The sequence below is a fragment of the Pseudochaenichthys georgianus genome, chromosome 1 (assembly GCF_902827115.2).
Source record: "Pseudochaenichthys georgianus chromosome 1, fPseGeo1.2, whole genome shotgun sequence".
Lineage (NCBI taxonomy): Eukaryota > Metazoa > Chordata > Actinopteri > Perciformes > Channichthyidae > Pseudochaenichthys > Pseudochaenichthys georgianus.
In genome coordinates, this window is record NC_047503.1 from 37125368 (window position 1) to 37142900 (window position 17533).

The 17533-nt window shown below is 41.0% G+C and overlaps 1 protein-coding gene across 1 annotated transcript in view; it reads left to right on the forward strand.

Annotated features, from left to right (window-relative positions):
* The window catches only part of lrba (LPS-responsive vesicle trafficking, beach and anchor containing), a 185724-nt gene that overhangs the window by 34451 nt on the left and 133740 nt on the right, over window positions 1-17533 (forward strand). The window contains 13 exon segments of the mRNA XM_034086063.2: window positions 447-580; window positions 1348-1456; window positions 1808-1960; window positions 2813-2981; window positions 3294-3373; window positions 4228-4290; window positions 4849-4946; window positions 5180-5272; window positions 6351-6459; window positions 6850-6931; window positions 8949-9072; window positions 9163-9355; window positions 15912-17318. Of these exon segments, the coding sequence (XP_033941954.1) occupies window positions 447-580; window positions 1348-1456; window positions 1808-1960; window positions 2813-2981; window positions 3294-3373; window positions 4228-4290; window positions 4849-4946; window positions 5180-5272; window positions 6351-6459; window positions 6850-6931; window positions 8949-9072; window positions 9163-9355; window positions 15912-17318 (2814 nt within the window).

The following is a 17533-nucleotide window of genomic DNA, read 5'->3' on the forward strand; positions in this document are numbered from 1 at the left end:
ATGTTTTGCCAAGCCACTGTTTGTGTCGTGACGTAAAACACAGACATCAGATGAAGGAAATATAACCAGGTTTTCCTGATCCTTATGTTTTCAACATGTTTTGCACAAGTTAGAGAAGAGGTCAAAGAACCAAAGTATTGAAATCTTGGATTATACTCACCCTCTCAAACATTAAGCTTATTTGTTTTGTTGGCACTTTAAGAGCATTTTTCAGCAGTAAAAGATTCAAATGACTATTCATCACAGTTTTGTTCCTGTGAGGATAAAAAGCAGACTGTTAGTCGCAACAAAACAAAATGGTGTTTTTTGTATTATACCATGTAACTACATCCAAGTACTAAAATATGTCAACACATGAAGCTTATTCCGTGGACATAACTGATTTCCATGTGACCCACATGCAAATGTTGGCTATGTAACAGCCTCGTGAGTGTTTGTTTCGGTAGGACGTGAAGGCCGTGGTGACTCACTCAGTCCAGAGCGGCATTCACTCTATCGGAGGCGTGCAGGTCCTCTTCCCTCTGTTTGCACAGCTGGATTACTGCCAGCCCTCCAGCCATGAGCTGGACACCTCTGTCTGGTAAACACACCCACACACACAAGCACTTTAATGAATGATTTTGTTTATCCTACACTTAATCAGGTTTTAATTGTGCTGCCTCAAGCCACTGTGATGGTTATAAAAGACTTAGTATAAATATTGAAGGAATGCTTCACCCTCATAATGAACTCTATCTCAATTACTCACCCTGTGTTACCGTGAAATCTTGTTTAAGATGTAGATTTTCTTGAATTCCTCCACAGTTAAAAAGGACAACTGGTTAGTAAGATAAAGAAAAAGGTGGCCAGGTTTAACAACAGCAACACTTTTTTAAAACATCTGTTACACAACTCATGGAGTAATACACGTCTCCTTTGTCCAGTCTTATCCTCACTTTTGCCCAAACGTATGAAAAACACTAAAAAAACACTAACTATGAGTGAAGAGCTTTTCAGTTTGTTACTAACAATTCTTTATGCCTGCGTATATTGTCGAAATGAGACTAGCAAAAAGTTTTTTAAAAAGCTGTTTCAACTTTTGATTTAACGCTCAGCCTGAAAGCTGTGAGGCCATCTTGCTTATGAATTTGCAACGTTGTTAAATCTGCTGCCCTCAAGTTGATGCTGGAATCTGCCCTCCTAACACAATGGGGACACGACACCCTCATTCAATCACATTTCATGTAGGATATGCCCTTCATAGTCAGGGCTTTGTCAGCAGTTTACATAGATTATTGTCACTGTCTAACTCACCCTCTCTTTCTCTCCTTGTCTCTGTTTGTCCTTCTGTCTATCTCTGCCTTTTAGCTGCACTTTGTTATCCTTTGTGATGGAGCTCTTGAAGAACTCAGTGGCTATGCAAGAGCAAGTCCTTGCCTGCAAAGGCTTTCTCGTCATCGGCTACACTTTGGAGAAGGTGAGAAAAACACAAATTGTCTCAGCTGGAAAAGAAATACACGAGAGAGCCATCCTCCCGTACCAGTAGCTGCGTAATAAGGCCTGATTCCCTTAGCGCCACACTTACACTGTAACACACTTACACAGGCACACACCGACACCAACACTTAATATGAGCCAGACTTTGTTTTCCCTCAGCTGTATTTGGAGGTCACAGCTGGCTTGGTGCTTGTTAGGCAGAAGAGGAGATCTTCCTCATTTTTCTCTGCATGTGTCCTTTGCATGTCTTTGACTCCTCTCTCTGACATATCACCCTCTCATCTTCTCACCTGCTATTGTCGCACTCTCTGCCCCCCCGTCTGTGCTCCAGTCTTCCAAGGTGCATGTGACGCGGCCCGTCCTGGACATTGCGCTGGCCTTTTCGAGATACCTTAGCAACTTGCAGAATGGCATCCTGCTGCTCAAGCAGCTGTGTGACCACATTCTGTTCAACCCCGCCATCTGGATCCATGCCCCTGCCAAGGTAACGGAAACACACGTACACACACCGCAGCCCATTCTTATGTATTTGGTTGAATAAATGTAGACAATACAGCTATACAGAATGTCTATTTATATCTTTTATACAGCTGTGTCTGTAATATTTTATGACGTCAATATAAATGTAAAGTGGTTCATCGGATTCAATGTTTAACCAGGAGAGCAAACAGTTTTTGTGGCTGCCGTGAAAATGTTATTTTTGAAACGGTAAACACATATACATTAAAGTAGAATATTATGTTGGATAAAGACACGTTATGACATTTTTTAATTATTAAATGTATCATTTTCAAAACAAATTGACTTTAGGACTTAATAATATCTGGAGTTGTTGGAAATGTTTATCATATGAGTTTGATCAATCATAAGCAGCAACCAGTGAAATGTATTTCTGCAAATAGTTTTATAAAATGAGTGTAGCCCAATCTTGATTTGCAACAGTGCAGACATAAGTTAGAATCCAAATAGATAGACATGCAAAAAGAAGCTGCTGTTGATTTAGGAGGTGAATTTCAACCTTATGAATACATCTATGCTTCAGTTCTCAGTATTCAGTATAGCCCTAGTAACATATCGGTTGCTATGTACATTAGTCATCACCCTCTCTCACTCTGTTTTGATCCTGCCCTACATTTTATTTATAGTGTTTCAGAGTTCAGCTCAGAGTTCAAGGTTATCCCTCCACCTGTGACTCAGTCACTGCTATGTAAATAGAAAGGCTTGCCTCCGACCCTCAGGGGCTCAGAAGCTGGGACACACTAAAACCGGATTATTCCGCTCAATCTATCAAGCTCGTGTGTAAGTGTGTTTTTATATGTGCTTTATCTGTTTACAGGTGCAACTGACACTCTACACTTACCTGGCAACGGAGTTCATCAGCACAGTGACCATCTACAACACCATCCGCAGGGTGGGCACGGTACTGCAGGTCATGCACACACTGAAATACTACTACTGGGTCATCAACCCCCAGGACCGCAGTGGAGTCGTGCCCAAAGGCATGGGTGAGGATGCACTGAAACATATATTGTATATAAAATGTGAGCATGCTCCTGATGTAACTTGATGTGTCATCTGAAGTATATGTTCGCATCGTGCAGTCAAAGCAACATTTACATGTAAACATTCGTATGTACACAGAAATATGGACCCACACATAAATATACGCTGCACCAATGCTCACATTTTAGCATCAAGTGCAGATCTCTGCTTCAACAAATAGATTGTTCACGTTATCATTTCTTGCGTTATCCTTCTGAATCTGGCTCATATGTCAGCTCCTCTCAACAGCCATTGTTTGCCATTTTGTTTTTCAGATGGTCCGAGACCAAACCAGAAGGAGATCCTCTCTTTGCGAGCCTTTCTGTTGTTGTTTGTCAAGCAGCTCATAATGAAGGTACGTTGATGATGTCATGGCCCAATACCCCCATCACCAAATAGGAAACAGGCTTTTATTGCCTCTGGCACATATGAATGTCAATATTATTTCTTCTCGTGGTCCCATTAGTTTTATTTATATAATAAATGTAGTTGCTGGTGCACTCGTATTACAGTGGAGTTGTGTTCTGACTGTCAATGTCTCCAGCAACATGCATTATTAATATGATCAAGAGCGAACTAGTTGCCACTTTATACAACAGCAAGAGTTGTTAACTAGCTCATCCCGTAATGAACTCAAATGTCAGCTTTGCAATTGAAGCTTTTAGCCCTCATTACATCTTTCTATTGCTCAAGAATATGCTGCCATTTACGTGGATGCTTCTCCGTATTTAAACATTATTGAAACCAGTGAGAATAAAAATGCCTATTCACAAACTGGCACAACGGTTTTATTGAATGAATATGAATGTTAATATATCTAAACATTTGTATTTACTCTCTATTAAGAACCATCTTAACTGCGGCTGAACTGTGCAGTGTTATAATGAGATATTGATATCATGATGGGAGAATACATATTGCCTGGGATTTTTGTTTTGTACTGCTCCAACTATATTGCTTGATGTTGTTGTAGTCAGCTCCTTATCTTAAGGTGAAATAATCATTTGAGGTCCCTCCCCGTTTGGTTATCATATACACATTACTTGGGATTTTTTTGTTGTCTTGTACAGAAAACCACATTGAATTTACCCCAAAGTTATTATTATCAGAGAAAACTCTGGTCATCTTTAGAATGGTTGTGTATTAGTTTTGCAGATATATCAATAATCTCTGTGTAAAATTATTTGTGCAATTTTTTTTATATTCCAGGATCATGGAGTGAAGGAAGACGAGCTGCAGAGTATCCTCAACTACCTCCTGACCATGCATGAGGTAGGCTGTTGTTACTGCAGCGCTGACCACCAGGTGGCAACCTCACCCTGCTGCGCTGCACTTTGTCCTCCCACCGTCTGATATGCAGAGCAATAGCTAACTTTTCCTGTTGCTAAACGCACAATCGCTGTTCCTTGTTATTTTTCCAAGTCTGCCAGTTAGACGTCCTGACAGAAGTGGATTGTTTAGAGTGGAGTGATGCATAACAAATGAATCAGTCAGATCAGTCAGTGAGGCAGTGAACCTTGTAAGAATCAAAGGGTGATTACAACATTGCCTAAAAAGCCTACTGACATGTAGCAGCCGTTCATTTCATAGAACACAGATTGTAATTCTTTAGATGCTTGTAATGTCATTATATATGTGTACTGTTTTTGATCACCTTGCCTTCTCACATTACAGCTACTATTAAATTCAACAACAATAATTCGCAAAGATACACAAGTATATGCCGTTGTGTTGTTTTGTCATGTATAACTTTGTCATATTTCAGTATGTTCCCCACTGCTCTCTGTTAACACAACAATAGCTTCAAGTCCTTTCCTCTCTATCCCACAGGATGACAATCTCATGGACGTGCTGCAGTTGCTGGTGGCTGTGATGTCAGAGCAGCCGGGGTCCATGGTCCAGGCCTTCGACCAGCGCAACGGGATTCGGTAATGATCTATGTTTATTTAAACTGCCAATGTTTTCACAGTTTTGCAATGTAGTTTTTGCTCTTTTAAAACATATTTAAAAGTTGGGCACAGAATTGTTTTTATTGCATAGCTTCAGTGTTGTGCCACTATAGTTTTATCTAATAATGTATATATATATTTTTTTGTTAAATAAATAAAAACACATTTTATTTTTGAATTTTATTCATTTTCCTTTAATTCCTTTTTCACAGTGTGATTTACAAGCTTCTGGCCTCAAAGAGTGAAGGAATTAGAGTGCAGACCCTGAAAGTAATGGGATACTTTCTGAAACACTTGCCACCAAAGTAAGTACAATTATTGACACTATATTACCCGGGTATAGAAATGTAGTTGGGTAAATGTTTATGTAGTGCAGTCTGTTTTTTTAAAAGTACACCCTTCGTATGGGAACAAATGTTATTATGAAAAATAATAACATATGTCTGAAATCACTCTGAATGTTTTCATTTCCATATCTATTTATTACATTTTTCTGCACTTTGTTTTTGTTCCTTTTTGTGACTGAACAATTGTAAAATATTAACGTTGGCAGAAAGCTCTCATTATACAGCTGCATTTAAATACCACAGCCAAGTCAGGATCAGGTTATGAGAATTCTCTATTGAGCTGCAGGACTCGCTGTCAAAGTATGAAGTAAATTAAATGAAAAAGTGGATATTAATGCATTTAACCACCCCTAGATTATTGTCATTTTGAGGATTAAAAAAAAAAAAAAGGTTTATGTCTCAACTGGGAGCTGTCTTTTTGTCTAATGGTCAGTCAATTATCGGGTGCTGCTCCTTTAAAAGCTCTTGCTATAACCATGTGCTCCAGATCTCTCCGAATGCCCCGTTTTATTTTGTCTGATGATGCATAATAACTCTCGGGCTAATATTGCAAGCTGTTCATCAATTAATTTTCACTAATAACCAGCCGTTTAAGTAACAGACAACTCTAGCACCGTGTTGACAAGAGTGTTTTTTAAGTCTTGAGAGCCACATGCCAGATTGACTGAGACAATATAACTTTCTACAGTTTTCTTTAGCTCAGTTACAATACTAAAATTGGAGTTGATGCATGATCAGAGATGAAAGCCATGAAGAGGTTCCTTTGAAGAACTGCTTTTACTGAGTCAGCAGGGACTCTCTTTTTCATTTCCTCCATGTCAACTGGAGCTTCGCTGATTTATACTTCTACAGATTTTTAAATGTATGGTATTTTGGGTCATTTTCACTATGAATCAGTATTTTAAATACATTTGAATCGTTGTGGTATTTCAGTGCAACTATAACAACTCAGATTTGTATATTATGTTCCGGTTTAGTGGTTTAGCAAATAATTATGTTTACTGACTGACCTTTGACCTCCTAATTTCCTGATCAGGAGGAAACTCGAGGTCATGATGAGTCATGGCCTTTTCTCCCTGCTCACTGAACGCCTGATGCTCCACTCCGGAAAGTTCACCATGACAACCTACAACGTGCTGTTTGAGGTCAGTCCTCTGCATACGTACACCCTGCAGGCCTCTGCTTACGTGGCTGAAAATATCTTTATAGAAAACAAGGACATACAATAAAAACCTGTGTGTTGAAATGCATGCTTGATATTTAATTTGTTGCCTTTTACACTCACCTCGTCTTAGTCTAATTTTCATAGTTTCATTTTTATTATTCAACTTGACAATTTAATGAGTTAGTTTAAAATAATAAATTGAATGGCTGTCCTCCTGCAGAAACCTGATTTGACAATTATTCGGCCATATACTACGCGAGGGTGAAACATATACATAGCTTTGTGTATCCATAGTGTGGTTTGTGTCTCTGTTTTTGTTAAGAGCGATGTGGATATTTATGACTTGAATCCCCTCGCTCTCCCCCGGTAGATTCTTACTGAGCAGATCTGCACTCAAGTGATCCATAAACAGCATCCGGACCCCGACTCCACTGTGAAGATTCTCAACCCACGTAAGTGCCTCCTCTGCGCCACACTACTCTCCTAAATCATCCCCTGCAGCGCACCCTCTACATACCTTTTTGCTCCAAACTGCACTTGAGGATATTCCCCATGGAACCGTGAGATCGCTATATACAGTCAAACAAATGAAGGACATAAATTTAGCAGCCAGAGGGTATTTTCATCCAACTGAACCTCAGATATCATGCATAATCCTAGCATGAGGACGGTGCGAACACTTAACGTGACAAATGTACACACATATGCTAGTTTTATTGAAGGACTGTATCATGTTTTGTCAGGATTCATTTGCATATAGAGAATGATTCATGTAATTTAATCATGATGGCGTGTCAGTGTGGGAAATGTTACATTAAAGTGGATTTAGAGTTTATTCTATTAATGAATTTGCTTAAATCACAACATAGTCATAAAGTGTTTGTGTGCACTTTATGGGGTTAATGTTTTAATTCAATGTGTTATTATAACTTTATTAAAAAAACACATTTTACCATGAAGTTAAGGGTTTCATGTTGATATTTTCTCATTAATATATGATTTTAAATATTTGATTGATTATAATATAAAATTGCAATTGTATTACTTGGATACAAAAAAAGAATAAAATAGTTTGCAGATGCAGACATACAGTATTTATGTATTCACATACATTTACAATCAAGTTCTTATTTTCCTCCCAGTGCATCATTACCAGTAGAGAGTGCCTGCTCATTTTTCATATGCGGTGAAATAATAAGCGGAAACAGCGACTCCAGGCTTTGATCAGTGTTCCCATCTCATATTTTCAGGCCGTTACTTACCTTTAATTTCACGCCAGCTCACAAAATCTTTTCATATGTTGAAATGTTAAGTATTAATTTCAGCGAAGTAAAGAAAACATCTCCTCTCCTTTTTTTTTTTTTTACTTTTGTGCACACACTTGCAAAAACAGCTTTAATCAGTTTGGAATCCAAGCGGTCGGTATAATGACAACCAAGGTTTACTTCCAACCAGCCTTAATCTTACAAGGTCCTGCTGTAGTCACACATTGATTATCATAAGCCTTTGTTGTGTTAAAAACTCTCCGACCCAACCATCCTAGACAGGCGGGATATATCACAGAAACCTTCTACGGGTTTGTTCCTGTGAGCACATTCTGGTGAGAGCGGTGGGTCTGTTTCTCCTTTGCCGTGCATTCTCTTGATTTAATCTGCAACAAACTCCCAAAATGGCCCCCTGATTGCAGTCTTTAGTAACGTCAGAGCCAATCAAACAAACCGAGGAAGTACCGTTTCCCTCAAATTAACTCAAGGGAAAGGAACCCAAAGCAAATGGGGGGGGGAAAAAAAAGAAGGGAAATACGCCATCCCTCCATCCTCATTCCCGGTACATGCTGGGGTAATTTTCTGGCGGTAAAGGTTCAGCGACTCATAATTTGAGTGACTAAGGCGTAGAAACAACACAACCGTCTGCCGGGGCAAGGGGGCATCGGTTAGCGCCAAGGTCTGAAGAGACAAGTGAAATCCAAGCCCCGCCGTCTCTACTACTCAAAGTAAATGGACACTGACATTGTCTAGATAATTCATCTAAACAGTCAGTCTCCCAAGCCTACCAGAAGGCCCTGAGACTCTGGCTCTCTGGTTTGAAACAATACCAATCCCATTACAGTATGATAAAGATCAAGGGGCCCGGACTTTTTTTTATTCTCCTCTGTTCTGTTTTCTTTTTTACTACAGGCACAGATTTTCAGGTGTGTACAGCTGGGAGTTCAGATAGTTTGCGACGCAATGATTTGCACATGTTGAGACCAATGTATGATTTAGTGGTTGATTCGTGCTTGTTCTCCTTCTGTGGCCAAAAGTAAATACCACTTCCAAACAGAATCCTTGATGTTTCTAAGTCTAAACCTTTTACTTTTTAAAATAACTTAATGTAATGTATGAAATATCTGAATGGACACCACAGACAAACAAGAGTTTTTATATTTTGTTCCACTAACTTTGTGTACATTTCTGTTAATATTTCTAGAAATTCTGAAGGTAATAGCTTCTCTGCTGAAGGCCTCACCCCCGTCCCCCGAGAGCATGGAGGTGCGCAAGGTCTTCCTGTCAGACATGATCAAACTGTTCAATAATAGCCGAGAAAACCGAAGGTAAGAATTCAACCACTTCACAAGATGGAGAAGTTCATAGTGTTTAAATGCCAGTGGGATTCATATTCAGCGCCTATCGTTCTGTTCCAGGAGCCTGCTGCAGTGCTCCGTGTGGCAGGAGTGGATGCTCTCCCTGTGCTACATCCACCCTCAGAACAGCGAGGAGCAGAAAATCACGGAGATGGTGTACGCCATCTTCCGTATCCTCCTCTACCACGCCATCAAATACGAGTGGGGCGGCTGGCGGGTCTGGGTGGACACCCTGTCCATCACACACTCCAAGGTCAGGGCACTCATTATAGCCACACACACACACACACACACACACACACACACACACACACACACACACACACACACACACACACACACACACACACACACACACACACACACACACACACACACACACACACACACACACACACACACACACACACACACACACACACACACACACACACACACACACACACACACACACACACACACACACACACACACACACACACACACACACACACACACACACACACACACACACACACACACACACACACACACACACACACACACACACACACACACCACACACACACACACACACACACACACACACACACACACACACACACACACACACACACACACACACACACACACACACACACACACACACACACACACACACACACACACAGAGAGCTTTGTTTATCTTTCCCTGTGGATCTTCTTCCATCTCCTCATTTCATTTTCTCTTTTGCTTTCCATTTCTGTTTCTCTTCATTTTACCACACACACACGCTGTCATCTTGCTTCAGTTTTGTCAGCCTAAACATTCACCACATTACTGTAACCGTAGCCCTCCTCCACAGTTTGATCCCTGCCAAACGGACAGCGCTATTCAGTCAAAGCCATCAGCTCTGTCACCCATGTGTTTAGTTTCAATCTGACATAATGCAATTTATTAAATAAGAAATTAGAGAGCATTATCGTCCGAGCCTAACTTGCAGCGTAGGATGGGATGGTAATTGGACCTTGCCTCTCAGTGCCCATCAGATTACGCCATGGAAGCCATACAGTGATTATAATTTAAAAGCTAGTTGCAGCGTAAACCTTCGGGAATGAGTCCACCAGCCCTTCCACTCTTTATTTATCTATAGAGTCTCTCTCTTTCACATTGCACAGATACAAATAAACTTCTGGCACTTTGTATTTCCAAAAGCTGAATTCAAAATGCTCCTTACGAAAATTCACTGTTGATATCATATTGCGCTACTCTGTTCCAAAGCAGTGAAGTAATTGAGGTTGGTGTCAGATTGTGGTCTGGGGGGTTTTTAAGCCTGGCAGATTGAAGGCTGAGTTAAAGAAGTACTTGTGATATGAGACGCTCCGCTGCAGAGTGGCTGCTGTGAGCGTGGGCGTCCAGTAGGGGGCACAGACAGACTGCTGGGACATGAGGATGGGAAGACAACAGTTAGCAGGAGCTGTGTGTGTTATACTGGGTGCTCTCCACACCTCTGAACACTGCAGAACTAACCGGCTGTGAAAAGACATTTTTTACAAATGATGGTTTTAGTAAAATGAAACGCAAAGGCAGCGAAGAACTTTATTTGGTGTGTGAGGTAGAAATGTTGAGGGCACATCGTGGGACAGTGAAACAATGATGGAGAAAATATAACACGTATGTACGATAGCAGAGGTCTGCATACTTAACTTTATTATCATTAAATACTACAATAAAATATTCAAAAGATATTCTTTTATCCCTTTGTTTAACACGAGTACTTTAATTTCATTCAAAGTATAGAGAAATATATTGGTTTTTGTAATGAAACCATATATATATATAAATAAATATATATATATATAATTTACCCTGTTAAATATTCTAGGTTTACATTTTTGGAACTGGAAGCAGTAATGTTTCTGCTATTTACGAATATCTGCACATAATAAAGTTCAATGTTTTCAGTCAGACACTCTGCCTTATGTTACAGGCACGGAATGAATGTGCAGTTCAGGCCATGTGACGCTGAACTTGAGTATCATAAAACAAAGAAGAATGGACCATTTGCGGTGGTAATTTCAGACCCTATTTAAATACTTTTTTGGCGAGGACTATAGTAATTTGATACAATTACTTTAACATGGAGATAATCCGAACTGCCCACTTTTTGTTACACATTTTAGCTTCAAAGAATTCCATTGCATTGTAATTTTATCTGTTGGACAGTAAGATTACAAAATAATATATATAAGTACAAATAATTACATTTTTTGAAAAAGCTGCAGTGTGTAAGGGTCTCAATTTGCAACGAAGCAATGTGTGAAGTTTGGTGTTGTGCAGGAATTGTTTATTTGTCTTTGTACTCGACAGGCTGTGATTGCCTTTTTTCCCTATAATTGCACAAGATTAATGCCGTTTCTTCTTGGCTCCAGTTACAATGAGTTTCACACACTGTAAGGTGTGTGTGTGTGTGAAACTTACACACGCTCAGTGCAGGGCCTGCGACTCCGATAGCTGCATCGGGTGCTAGCCACCAAGATCCATGCATCTGCTATAAAAAAGCTAAAGAAACTCAATTGCAATTTTATTGTCCCGTTTGATAGATTTCCTGCCACCTTTGTAGCACCGAAGCTGTTTGTCACTGCTGCTCTCTCCTCCCACTGCTTCAGGGCTGTGTCTGCACGCATGAGTGTGTGTGTGTGTGTGTTTGTGCGCATGTTTGTGTGTGTGTGTGTGTGTTTGTGCGCATGTGTGTGTGCGCGAATGTGAGTTACTAGGCACATTTTCTCTTTGCCCTCCTTTTCTCTTGGGCTCCAGAAAGCCCTTCTTTCCAAACCCATTGAATATTCATCGGAACCGTGTGAGAACAATCAGAGAAACAAGGCCTCATAAATACAACCAGCGCACTGGGAGCCTCTTGATAAGTGCATATATGCATTCACAAATACATATGTGCACACTTCTCATCTATACAGACTTTAGGAATTATTTTCCCTTGTCTCAACTGTGGTAAGGTTGTCAGTTTGGCATGTGTAGACGGTACATTCATCAAGATGTTTTTATCATGTTGCTGGTAAGGGTGTTCTCTCTAGCATTTTGAATTGCATACCCAAATAACATATTCACATTTTATGCAGATGGGAAAAAATCAAAGTTTACCAGTATAATATTTACATTTATGAGTTCCCTGTTTTGCCGAAATTCAGGCCTTTTGCTAATTTTAAATTAGCTCCATATTCACTGTAACTGGACTTGTACATTTGAAGTTTTTACTTATTTTTCTATTGAGTCGCGTTGTAGTGATCAGAATGACAGTATGTGTTATATTTACTTCGGATCTCTTGATTTTTTGTCCTATCAATCTTTAGGTGTAACATTTTTTTTATTTTGGCCTTGCTGGAAAGTTAAGAAAAGCTCAATCGGTGCCATGCGGCCCAAATGTTTTGTCTCTGTCCAACCTCAAAGTGCAGCTTTATGTTCCATGAATTGAGATGGTTTAATGATCAGCCTGAGACTTTATATTTAATCGTATTGTTTCATATCAAAGCAGAGATTAGCAAGAGGCACTGTCAACCTGGTTATGATGTGTGAGTGTGAATCCCTCTCTGTCAGTCATTAGAAAGTGAGTGTACCTGCATAAGCGTCTCTCTGAACAGACAGATGTTCTTGCAGGTGGGCACGCTGACACAACAGCCCCCCCACTCTGCACACACACTCACCCAAGGTGCCCCTCGTCCATCTCTGCACACAAATCAGTTTGAGAACAAGGAGATCTCCAAAAGAGAGAATGGGGTGTGAAGGTCCCTCTGTCCTTCAGACTCTGCTGGCGGCCTTCATTATGCCTGTCAGACGCTTTACACCAGAGATGAGCCAACACAGATTTGACAACATGTAAATAACTTGAGCTGGTATTTTTCAATAAGTTGAGGATATTTGGAAGAATTTAGTTTTATCTTATGACCCTTTTACCATTTCCACTTAGAGTAGTTTGTCCAGGCGTTTTTTGTTGCACTTTAGGGTCATTGAGACGTTCTTGTGGTTAATGACAAAGACTTTCAGATACATTGACAAGTTGACAAAGGAGCAGAAAGTGGGAAGATAGAAAAGCCAATGCTAGATAATAGCCATGCATCAAGTGTTGTCTATACTTTCTAAAACAAAGACAATCACCAGTATGTATATCGATGTCTTTTATTCTGTAATCCTACAATAGATATTGAAATCTCAATGGGATATACATAATAAAGAGGTGGTTAAAACCCCATGAATTTGACTGGGGAGATTCATTTAGTTTAGTGTATGTTATCCTGAAGGACCTTTTGTGTCAGCTCGTCTTCCCAAGGTTGTGATAGGATCACAGATAAAGACTGTATACACATGACTGGATCATATGGGAGGACACAACTGAGAAGAAACATGTTTTTACAATGACATTGTGAACAAGAGCAAAAACCACCCAGCTAGCACCGCAGTAGCAGACGACATTGATTTTGCTGGAGGAATTGCATTTAGCTAATCGGATTAGAGCCATGCTGCCCTCCCCATTTCCCCTTTGTTTTGTGGTCGCTCTATCTATTTATCTAAATGGGGACTCCCAGGCTCCTACTGCGGGGGTCTTCCAGGATCACTGCTCTGCCCCCCCCTGACCCTCACCAAACAGGTTGTGGTGTGGGGACTCTGCTTATTCCTGATCAGCTATACAGCAGTCGTGAGGAGAATGGAAATACTGAATTCCGTATAGACTGTTGTGTAAATGTGATCGCAAATATTGTTTTACTGCAGAAAAAAAGACATTTCACTTATTTCTGTTTGTGAGATTGCGGGGAAACGTATGGCAATGCCTTGTTGCTAATCCTAGTGTGTCCCCTTCCTTCTGCGCCCAGTTAATACCATGTTACCTGTCACATTAGAAAAGCCCACCATGTTTTTGTACATTACCATAACATTTTCCCATACCCCACTGAGGCCAGGCCGAGTCATGGAGTAGAATGAAATTAGATTAGATCGGCGCTGATGTCTTAGCCACCCAAGGCAGTTTCTATATATTGTAGCGAGGCGAACCGCTCTTTAAGAAAACCCACAGACGTATACTACCTCTGTCTAATGGTAACTGGATCTGCTACAGAGCCCCATTTAAGGCCATCATGCATCATCTTAATGCACAGACTGCATCCTGGATCTATGACGTTATGTTCTGCACTGTCCTTACACAAAAACACTCCATAGCAGCGTGCTCTGAATGCAGCCTTTTAATTGCTAAAATGCTAAATGTCAAATTAAGCTCAAACGAATGGGGTAGACGGTCTTGCCGTGTGATCACTTGGAAAGAGACGGACTGCTGGCGTATTTAGAGCAGGCTGTGCACTCTGAAAACAGCTATGGATTACCAATCACTGCTACCCACTACAGAAGATTAATGAGCACCCGTGTAGCAGGCTAATTTCGAACAATAACGCCTAATTAATTACAAATAATCAGCTCCTTTCTCTCCCTTTCCTTTCTTCCACTCTCAATGACTCACTTTCTTCCTCTTCCTGCTTTGCAATTTCTTATTTTTTTTCTCTTCCTTTTGATCTCTGCTTTCTAATTTTCTTTGTTTCTTTCGCTCTCTCTTTCCCTCTCTGCTCCTGTCCAAATAGCCTCAGGTGAAAAAGCAGCAAAGTGGGTCTCGTTGCACCCCCCCTTCCACCCCCAACCCATCTTTGACTTTCTGTCCTCGAAGGGCCCAGTGATTAATGCAGGGTCTTAAATTAGGCGTGGGAGGATTTGCCGATGCTGGACACGCACTCAGAACAGCTAGCAGACACCGACTAATGGTACCTACTGCTAATCTATGACTGCTTACATGGATGGGCTCTTCCTCAAATGCCACTGCAGACCATTGTCGTTATAGACTAGCAGTCTCGTCTACCCGTATCAGATGTAAGAAGACTGATAGAGGTTAATAGGCTGTGAGCAGCTGCGCATACAGTAAGAGAGAGGAACCGTTTTGAATATTGAATAGTTAGCCTCAAATGGTCCCAGTGGTTAGTTGCTATAATAAACTCACAACTAAAGAGCATTTTGAGAATATCTTCCATTATTTGATGTTTCCAGATGAAATGGGATAATTGGGTATTATATCACACGTGGACATAAAATGGGGTAACGGCTGAAATTGCAAACCAAAATATATAATTTTAAAGAGTGAGGGCTTATTTGATGAGATGACTTGGGAAAATGTTTGATGGCATTTTTGGGATATTTATTTGTATGTAAAACCACTGGTACATCTTAATGACTTCTTGAAGTACATTGCTCATAAGCTTTGCATGATGCCTTTTCTCCATTCTCAAACAAAAATACAGTCTTTTATATATTTGACCGAAGCTTGGGTCTGTTTTGTGTATTTTTGGCTGTTTCCTATCATAGTTCATAGAAATGTGCTGAAATCTGAATAAACTGTAACTTTAATAAGAGGTTTGATTGAATGGGAATCATAAGCGAGTAGATGGTCATTCAGGTTTTAAATAAGCTGCCTGGTTAGCCACATTTATTTGGAGGTCCTTTGTTAACATCTGTCAAAGTTTCAAATACTGTTAGTACAGGAAGTTCAAGTTGAACCAGGAAGTCAAAGTCGTTTACTGTGCACTCACTTTCAGTTTGTTGCCTACATAAAGTAGTATACATATTCTGGAAAGCTGTCTTGTGTACAAATTCTTAGATTGTTCTAATACTTGGAGAATTGTGTAGGATCTCAGAAATTACTTAAATTATCAAAGTACTACTACTTTAAGTAATGCCAAGTAGTGTTTCTTACATTTGAACATGTACTCTTTTGTGTTTGCAGGTGACCTTCGAGCAGCACAAAGAGAATCTGTCCCATATGTTCCGTCAGTACCAGCATCAGGGGTCCACAGGCTCGATGAGATCCATCAGAACCATCTCTGGTGTCAGCCAAAGATCGGACGCCATGGAGTGTGTTAACGGGACCCCTGCAGAGGAGACGGCCCCTTCCACAGTCATTGAGCTCACAGTGGACGAGCTGTCCCACAAGTCCCCGGACACAGCATCTGGCTCCACCATTACCTCCAGCCCACCAGAGGCTGCTGAGGGAAGTGGACACGCATCCATCACCGTGTCCAATATCCTGACCAGGGATGACGAAGAAGAAGAAGAAGAGCAGCAGCAGCAGGCTGTTGAGGAGTCTTCCAAGGATGGCTCAGGTGATGAGGGAAAAGAGACTGTGACACAAACGGACGATAAAGAGGAACAGAGTGAAGAGACCAATAAAGAGGAACAGGAGACTTCCACTGGCAAGAGCTCCGATGATCTGCAAACATCAGTTGGCGACGCAGAGGACACCAATGCAACAGAAGGGGTTAGAGACTCTGCTACACCATCTGCAAGCGATGATGCACAAACATCTGCAACACATGATGACAAGTCTGAACCTATCAAAGGGGAATCAGCAACCTCCACACCAGAAGAGTCTTTGAATGAAGCAGACACAGAGGTGCCCGAGGTTGCAGAACAAGACTATAATAAGGACCAAACGTCCCCCGAGTCAGCGGCCTGTCTGGAGAACATTGTGCAGGAAGGAGACTCCGTCTTCAACGAGGATCTGGCTGACGTGTCCTCTGTCAGCGACCAGACCCCCCCAAGTGATGCTGATGATAGCCAAGAAGAGTTCTCTTATGCCTCTGCAGTTGCCGGAGAGGAAGGGGAGGTAAGACAAAAGGAGGATGCTAAAGATGACGATGATGAAGGCAAGGAAGATGATCAGGAAGGTCATGAGATAAAGACGGACGAAGATAGTGATGAGAAGCAAGCGGTTGACTTACAAGAAAAAGTGGAAGAAGAGAGTGAAGCTGAAGAGAAACAGGTGTCTGGATTGGAGAGTGAGACTTCTCTAACTGAAACACCTGAACAGAGTGAGACAGAAGCACCCAAAGATGACCCGTCTTCCTCCATAACTGTTCCCGCTACACCAGACCAGCAGCCTTCTGATGCCACACCAACCTCGACAGCCCAGGAGGTCCCAGCAGCCTCAGACCCCCCCTCACCTAGCCAGCCTTTAGATACCACCAGCACCACTGAAGAAGAAACCCTGCCCGCTCCCACAGATGGCACCTGTGACGCACAGAAGACTGCAGCGCCTGTCAGCAAGACCAAAGAGATCAAAATCGCCCGACTGGACGTGTCCAATGTGGCCTTAGACACGGAGAGACTTGAATTAAAGGAGACCTCAACTACAGTACGCATCCCTTTTCTTTAACTGATTTCTCTGCTTTAAATATTTATTTTTTAACATGATAATAAATAGAACTGATCACTTTCAGTTTTAAACCCTTATGTGAAAGGGATATTTCACACATAAAAATGACCGTTTGCATTAATTACCCATCCCGTGGTACCGTGAACTCTTAGAAAAATGTTTCTCTTGAAAGTATTGAAATACAAGGAAACTGC